Source organism: Ruditapes philippinarum, unplaced genomic scaffold, assembly GCF_026571515.1.
Source record: "Ruditapes philippinarum isolate M1 unplaced genomic scaffold, ASM2657151v2 ctg4649_1_1_1_1, whole genome shotgun sequence".
Lineage (NCBI taxonomy): Eukaryota > Metazoa > Mollusca > Bivalvia > Venerida > Veneridae > Ruditapes > Ruditapes philippinarum.
The window spans coordinates 40822-49895 of NW_026862636.1; the positions used below are offsets into that span (position 1 = coordinate 40822).

The following is a 9074-nucleotide window of genomic DNA, read 5'->3' on the forward strand; positions in this document are numbered from 1 at the left end:
TCAAACTAAACAGAACTGGTCAACTAGTCAAACAGTCTAAAGAAGAGTCTCTTGTTTTACTGGACAACCTTACTTGCCTGCCGCACTAAGAAATTGCCTGATTTCCGTTTGAAGAAAACTTAATGAAACATTAGTTCCAAATTAAGATTTGTTTTATACATCATTCAATTTTCACACATGATTCGACAATCAAATGGAACAACATACTTTCGTTGGGTAACCTGAATAAATTCCACATCACAATTAATCAAATATCTCCGTATCGAATCAATCGTGACCGGTAAATGATTCAATGTTAGAGGCCTTTCAGACTCGGTACAACACCGAGTACTACATGGCTATCATTACAAACCAATGCCCTAACTATTTATTTTACTTTTATTAATAGAAATCTATATGCATTTTGGAAATACATAGTATTCAGTACATTTTAATAAGTAACTTATTCATACATTTATATGTACAATAACTTGTACACACATAAATATATTACACATATATACAATAATTCATACACATACATATTTTATATATTTGTTCAATCAAATGACACTGTGATTATGCGTGAAGAGAACAGTATTACATATTTTAAAAGTCTTTTTATATATTAAACATTAAAAATATTTGAAAGTTAGTTCTGTTGTTATAAGTTCAGCACTCGGAACAGACACGGGACATTGCCACTTAAATAACCCTAATTAAATTTTACGACAGGCTTGGTATCAGCATACGAATACTCATTGACGTTATTCGTGCTTTTCGATCTGAAGAAATTTGCATAATTTGTCGGCTGCTCAGAAAAATTGTCATAAACGCCGCTTCGAGCGCCACCACACGGTTTCGGACAAGTTCGAACCGCAAAACCAATGTCTTCGTTTTTAACCGGTTGTAACGTATTGCGATGATTGGACTTCATGCTTGCCATTGGCATGTATTCTTCATCCTCCTCAGGGCTAGTCATACGCACATAAATGCTATCCTTAGGTGAATTCATTTGCAAGTAAAGATCTTCGTCTTTTTGAACATTGTTCATTTCTAGATACGTTTCGTCATCAGAAACATTGCCATCACGAGACGGAGCTAGCGGTTTTGTTTTCACCTTTTCAGCTCTCCAATCAACAAGTCTCCCGCTAGTTTCTAATGAGGATGTGCTCAAACCACGTCGCAGAAGTCTTTTCTTCGACAATTTTAATTCGATCATTGCATTTTCATTCTCATAGTCTAATTTATTATCTGTTGTTGCTTCAGAGATTGACCTTCCCCGTGAAGTAACACTAGCGTTTGCTGTAAATCTTACCGTGTCCAAACCTCTAAAACCTCTCCGTGTCTCTGTTTTATCCTGATATGACTTGTCTGTCTTAGAATTAGGTACTTGAATTTTCAAATTTGGTACATTTTTAGGATATCTTGATTTTTGTTTTATTGTATGATCGTGTTTTTCAGTCAATGCTTTCTCGTCCTTTGGCGATGTGTCTTTTTTAAGATTCATAAAACACCCCGGATCTTCGTAATCACACGAATTTCTCCACGAATCTTCCGCAACAACATTTATTGATATGTTGTCAGGTATATTTACATACTCATTTACTTCTTTATTCACAACTTTATTTTTAGAAAACCTTTCATGTGTTTTACCTGAAGTATTACTCTTTGTCACAGAAGTAATTGATTTCTTATTAGGCATATTTACATAATCTTTTGATTCGTTGCAATTTGTTTTCTCCGGTTTTGAAATAGTTGATTTATTTTCTAATTCATTTATACATTCATTTGACTTTCCGCTGTTTGGTTTATCTGATTCAGAGATAGTCGATTTCTTATCTGGAACATTTTCATATTGATATGATTCGTCGTCTAATATTTCAACTGGAGTGACGTTAGCAGTACCTGGTATATCCAAGGATTCAGCTGTTTCACCATTCAAACTTTTCTTAAATGCAGAGTTGATACATTTCTTTTCAGGAACATTCACGTAATCGTTCGCTCCGCACTCTAAATTTTCATTTTCTCTAGAAACGGAATTGTTAGTTTTCTTAAAACTATCGGAATGCTTCATTGATTCTTCCTGAAGAGATTTGTTTGAAGTGGAATCATTTGAAGTATCTGGTACATTTACATATGTGTTTTTATTGCACGGAGGTGGGACAGTATTCAGCAAGTTTGCTTGTTTGAATGTGTCCCTTTTCATTTTTGCTGAGAAATGTTTGTATTGTTTCGGATCTTGTTCATTACCCATTTCTGTGTGCACCTTATTAATATGTCGTCTGACTTTTGGTTTTGGTTTCACTTCGGACTTCTTTTTTTCTGAATCAGACACTTCAGTGTATGATCGTGTACTTTCACTTCTTTCAAGCGTTTCTCCACCATTCACATGTTTAACCATATGTAAAGTTTCTGTATCCTGTTTTTCTGTTGGATTCACGTTTCTTTTCATGCTGCCATCTTTATCAACGACATTGCTAGCTTCATGTCCAGATATTTTATTGAAAATTGGAAACGCCGTTTCATAATCACTGTCAACACGCACTGACTTAGTTTGTTTTTGCGAATTTTGACGTTTTCCCAGAGAAAACTTGGAACTATCATTTAAATTTGGCATACTCAATTGTTTTGGCTTGTCGCTTGCTTTTAAAAACATATTATTTGACGCCTTTGTGTTTTCATAAACAATGACAGTCACTGGGGAAGTAGGTGTTTCCTTTTTCGATGACGAGGATGCCAATGAATCAGTTCGCTGCTGGGAATTATTTTTGTGAGAATTTGCATCTGTTTTGCTGTTTTTACTATCCCTTTGATTTGTGAAAGACACACTGTTTTCAGATAAATGAACGGAACTGTGTTGATTACTCGAACGTTCTGGTGCTGCCTGGCTACCATATACAGCAATTGGAAGTATCGAATCGCTCTCGTGGTACAGAGTGTTATGTACCTTGAGAAATAAAACCAAATTAAATAGCCTCAAAGAAAAGCAATAACAGAAAAGCTATATAAAACTCAATCAACTACTTTTATCATTATTTTTCTCTATTCCTAAACGGTCGGAGTAAGGGCAGTTTTGTTCGGAGAGTATGAGACTAGCGCAAAACTTACCCAAAACACAAATAAATGACCAGTTGTTTAAAACCCTAACTGTACTACACAGACCGGTTAAAGAGACATTTAACAATTGTCCTATAGACAATTTCACGGTCTATTAAAAAAAAGAATTAAGTAATAAATAAAAATAATTATTGATATTGATTGCTTAAATATATTGACGAACGTTAACAACCAATGCGGTGCTCTTGCTGTTTTATATATACTTATCAATTATCACTTAATTAATTTGGAAATAGTAAATAGTCAAATAAGGTTAGTAACATGTGTACAATATTCCATGTTGATTTCTTTCTAACATTTGCCCATAACAACAACAACAACAACGACGATAATAATATTTTTTGGAAACACGTCATGTCCAAAGCATAAATTTATACGTTCAATAAAACTGTTCGTTTTGAAAATCATATTTTCGATGACTCTAGAATGTCACATTTTAGATAATAATTTTAGTGATATTTCACATCCTATATATTTTACTCGAGAAAATGATGATAGGTATTATCTAGATAAAGAGTTCTATTATAAAGTAATTACCCCGTTTACAACTCTCTGTATATGATCTTCTCTGTCTATCAAATCTGAACTAATTGAATGAGGTCTTTCCTGATGTTCCCTGTATATTCGTCTGAAATAAACATATTTAATTTCCTTAACACCTTACACAGCTCAGATTTATCCTTAAGCATGTTTTATTTTATCAGATCGTTAGATGATTTTGGCTTACCTCTGGTAATCCAAATTCAAAGAAAAAACAGGGGTCAAAACCACTATATCTGCAGAAGCAATGATATGCAAAGACTACAGTAATTCGAACTCATTTAATCGCCTTTTAAGATCATGCAGGGTTAAACGGTGGCTGCAATTCCGTAAAGACAACCCTTCCAACACAAGGGGCTTTCTTAAGCAAAACAATACATGGCTTATAGCTATCGACTTTAAAGTTAAAAATGTTACAAAATACTTATTCTAAAAGGAGGGACTGTTTCATCTTCGTTTCATTGAATGACCAGTGATAAACATAAATGATATTTGTGTAAGTATGTATTGCAGGAACGGTTTAGAAATTTTCAGATTCCAATTATGTACGTTATAAACAACGTCAGTGTCGTCAATACGTTATACTGTACGATAATGGTCGATTCCTGGATCAACGGACTTAAAAAAAATAGTGTATACAGCTTAAACTAAACAGTTATTTCAGAATTATGTTTACAGTATTTAATTTTATATATAAATCTAATCCGTCTATAATATAATGCATAATTCGCCTCTCCGAGTGTACATGTACTTATGTAGAACATTGACCGGATAGACAACACTTCCCTCTTTTCAACAATCAACTTCCGGTTTCACTTGCTACCAATCAATGCAAATCCGTATCCGAATCAGGTCATCTAGGCGCATAAATAAATTTTACTCATTTTTGTTAAGAAATAAAAAATGATAATAATAAACAAAAAAACATGACATGCATGTTAATCTAAAACATTTTTGTATTAATTTATGAAATTACACATTTTCAGAAACAGGAAATAAACTTAATTCACTTATAGACACGGTGATGCTCTTCATTAATATGATTGCTTAAGAAGTTATATAATATTTTCACCATTAGTGATTGAAAGATATAACTCTTTTGCATAATTTACTAAGACTAAAATCTTAATTCTTATATTTGATAAGGTAATTAATCTAACCATTTTTTCCGGACCCATTATTATTCTAAATGCTCCCGAGTTCATAGTAATTATACACTGCCTTGAACTCTTCATGTGGTCTTACAATCCATAACAAGCTTATAATATCACTTGCCTTAAATTCATTAAAGATTCATATCGCCTCAAACTCATCACGTGACATAAAAATCAACTGTATGTTTATATCATCCCGAAACTATCATGTATGCTTATAATTCATAAAAACTTTATCGCCCCGAAATTTACGGTCTTAAATCCATTATACAATTAAATCGAGCAGGAACTAATTATGTGGCATTGGAATCCGCTGAACACCGCACTTTGGGGTCAAACGCACTTTGGGGTCCGACCCCAATTTTGACCCCAAAGTGCGTTATACAGGTACATATGCATTTTTTAACATCAGACAAGCGACCGAACTTTGGGGTCATAAAAATTCAATCAATAAAATGAATTCTCATGATGTTTCAAATAATATATTGTAGTCAAAGCCAATGGTAAACAAAAATCAAGGTATTGAATAGAGGCAAAACATGTGTCCTGAATTATAGTAGAATCAAGAGGGATTTTAAATGAGTGAAGAACTTTCATCAAATAAAGAATTTGTATCAATTAATAAGCTCAAAATATATTTTTTTCTCACATTTTCGATTTATTTCAAAAGAATGTACACCTTTCATTAACTCCATTGTTTTTAGCTAATTGCATCATTTTCTCGTTTATCTTTATTTATACATTTTATAGAAATATAATAGTCTTAGCATAGACAAAGGTATAAATTCTGGGAAATCTTAATAAGACATTTCAGTAAAAATTGTGCCTGATTATATGTTGAAATGGTCATTTATTTAGCTTATCTAAATGTGACATTTAAGAAACTTGACTAGGTGTAGATCCGGCCTTAAGTAGTAGTCCGTACAGGCAGTACACAAAAATATCATAAACTATTTAAGTAATCACAATTCATAAACAAAGGGCTGCAAGCTCTGTGGTATTTTCTGATCTTTGCAACTAAATCGTACTGTATATCTGTATCTATTTTCCTGTATAAGTTTATTTTTATATACTATAATTCCGAGATGCAGCGACTGCGTTTAGATTTTTACTGTAACAGTTTAAGTTTGATACATACGGAATTTTGCATGATCAGAGTTGCATCAAAAATCATTTATGTTCATTTTTATGACAGCCACACTTTTCCTTGCATATCGTGGCTTAAAAAAGACACTTAAAAAATAGTTGTCTCGACTGGGATTTGAACCCCAGACCTCTCGCACCTTGGACGAGCACGTTACCCCTGCACCACGGGGAAGTTATACGAAGAAAACTGAATAAACTCAAATAATTCTATAGAATTTTAGGGTTTGTAATCCTTATTAATTTCGAGGTATTTTGTTCACGATAAACCTGTTGTTTAACACTGATGTAAATAATTTAGCAAAAATCTTCTCGCCAAAACAGTCTGACATGTATATATTCCGCTACTCGACAGTCAGATTTATCTGAAGTATTCGGTAATTGACACCGCTAAAAACATTTTCATTGATTAAAATGATATTCATCCGCGTAATTTGTGATTGTGCATTTATTGACAATTCTATAAGCCAACACTACTTTTAAACTTTGAATGCGTTGTAATTTGTTGGATACTTGTAACAAAATAAAAATATTTCTTTCTTTTACATCGCTAATTTTAAGCTGTTTTGAGAAATACTTGTTGTAAGGTTTGTCGTGAAGCGCTATGCCAGAGATTGAATGTCAGCATTGTGATCAGAAAATACAATAATGTAAAGTTCTCACTGGGGGGTCCAGACGGGATGGTGGGGTCTCGATCCACCCGATATTATAAAATAACGTTTTAAAGGCCCATTGTGCTTTCATTTGTATTTCTTAAGCTTTTTTTAAAATTTTGGTGTACTGCAATAGTATCCAAAAAGTTACTCATTGGCCAATTATCTTAACCATTTTATTTCATCTGTTGCTTTTTGGCAATGAGTACTGTTATAGTGAATCAGTATTTTATATGGGAGTCAAATACTACATTATTTACATTTTGCTACTTTTATGACAATTTTTTTCACATTTATCGCTACTTTATTCAGGTAACATGTATCTTACATTTTTCTGATAGTACTATAATTTAAACATTAAAAATTCATGTTTGCCCTTTCTAAAGAAGTATGTAAGATTTCCCATTAAAAAGCCTCTGGCGAACGGTTGTTACGGAGCTTACAAAAAACTTAAGTGTGTTGATAAACTTAATAATGTATTTGTAAAAATCACTATTTATAGTCTGATCTAGAAACTGAATAATTCAATCGAGTATTTCATAGTTTTTTAGGAAAAATATTAACTGCATTTTATTTCATCCCCATCATATTTAAAATGGGGCTTTATATGGCACAAAAAGTTATCAAGTAAATGACTGACAGAACATGATATTTTTTCGCAGCATCTTTTACTTTTAGGATACATTAACAATTTATGTACTAGAATACTTTGTTATATGGACATAATTTTAGATATTTCAAGTAACTTTTATCACTTAATCATCAAACCGCCATCTTGAACTCCACCTCAAATATTTCAATGTCACAGATCGAAAATAAGTTAAAACTCAGTATTAAAGCAGAACTCAGATGACACCTTCAAAATTTTTGAACCCAAAGTGCGTTGATATGTAGCATAAGTACGCACTTTGGGGTCAACTTCTCGATTTTGACCCCAAAGTGCGTTGGACCCCAAAGTGCGGTGCGAAGTGTAACGCACTTTGGGGTCGGACCCCAAAGTGCGTTGGACCCCAAAGTGCGGTGTTACACACATACATGCTCTTAAATGAATTATCCTGAACCATACATGTGGCCTAAAATCTATTACATTTTTAATCTCCGGACAACTAGTTCTTTATCGCTTAAAATCAAATATAATTCTATATTACTAGATTAAAATCTACTTCCATTATTTGTCGCCCCGAAATATGAAGCATTAGAATCCATTTTAGTTCTTTATCGCTCGAAACTAACCATGTTGACTTGATAATTAAAATGTTAGTATATAGTTATATCTGTATATCGCCCAGAACCAAACATATATCACGCATCGCAACAAATTGGAATTCAATACAAGGCAAATCCAGGGTAAAAGGAATGAAAGGATGCAAAAATGAAATACATGTATAAACTTACATATTCTGTTGTCGTCTGCGTCGAGATTTTACGATGAAGCATATGATTATGATAGCTATTATTAAAGCCACAGTGCCAGCGACAATAGCCATTACAAAATATATAAAATCATCATCACCATAATCATCATCTTTGCCCACGTCTGTAGCTTGAACAGTCGCCGTTACTGTAGTTGTCGATGATGAAATTTCTGACGTTGCGATTGTCGATAATGTTTCATCGGTCGTCATGGCTACATTTAATATGTCCTCCCCGGACCCTTCTTCCGGTAATTCAGTCTTCATATATATTTATATCCCCGTTTGTTTGTGCCGAATTTCCAAATTCAAGACGTTTCTTTTACCGTTTACTTATTTATGAGACGCTAAAGAGCACACACATTTTCAAAGCGAACATCACTAAAAATATTAACCTTGTCTCAATATCTATCAACTTAGAATTACATTTTCAATGCTTTTGTCCGTTCCATACATTTCTCACTCGTAGTTTAAAATGTTCACTTTTTCTATAATGTTACTGAACCATTAATCATAAAACTGTTCGAGACAAAGGAATATCAACAACTTTTCTCCTTTATAATTTCTTAGATATTCATTTGAAAATAGCTGTTGTCATCCGTGATTGTCACATCCATTCTAAATTCAACTTTAAATTGCGTTCCCAATTAGTGAATCTTTTTCGCCGCTTTGAAATTTTAAAAGTACATGCATAAAACTTTTCACATTAATTTAATTGCCATCAAAATATATTACGAACCTAAAGTAGAAATATGTAAACATAGTTTATATACATATACAATGATTTCATTACTAAAGTTGTATGACTGTGACACACCAAGAGGAAATGTCACTTCCGGTAGAACTTGTGCGCTTCCGGTAAAATTTGTTCAGAAAAGTTCTTTGTCACGTTATGAGATCGTATCTGTACTTAAGTAAAGATTTTCACAGATGAATGTATATAAACCAAGCATTCCTTTTATTAGTTTAATCTACTTCCTGTAATTTTGTTTATATTTATAAATTCTTGTTTCGAATTGTATTATGTTCAGAAAGTACAGAAAATGTACTGTACTGCAGATAGTACGAAACAC

The 9074-nt window shown here is 32.9% G+C and overlaps 1 protein-coding gene across 1 annotated transcript; it reads right to left on the reverse strand.

Annotated features, from left to right (window-relative positions):
- Positions 1 to 364: 364 nt before the first annotated feature.
- On the reverse strand, positions 365 to 8786 carry LOC132719667 (uncharacterized). The gene is made up of 3 exons (XM_060703477.1): positions 7985 to 8786; positions 3637 to 3727; positions 365 to 2929 (listed from the first exon to the last, which is right to left on the reverse strand). The coding sequence occupies exons 1-3, from the start codon at positions 8266 to 8268 to the stop codon at positions 695 to 697; spliced, it is 2610 nt and encodes an 869-aa protein (XP_060559460.1). The 5' UTR covers positions 8269 to 8786; the 3' UTR covers positions 365 to 694.
- Positions 8787 to 9074: the final 288 nt, after the last annotated feature.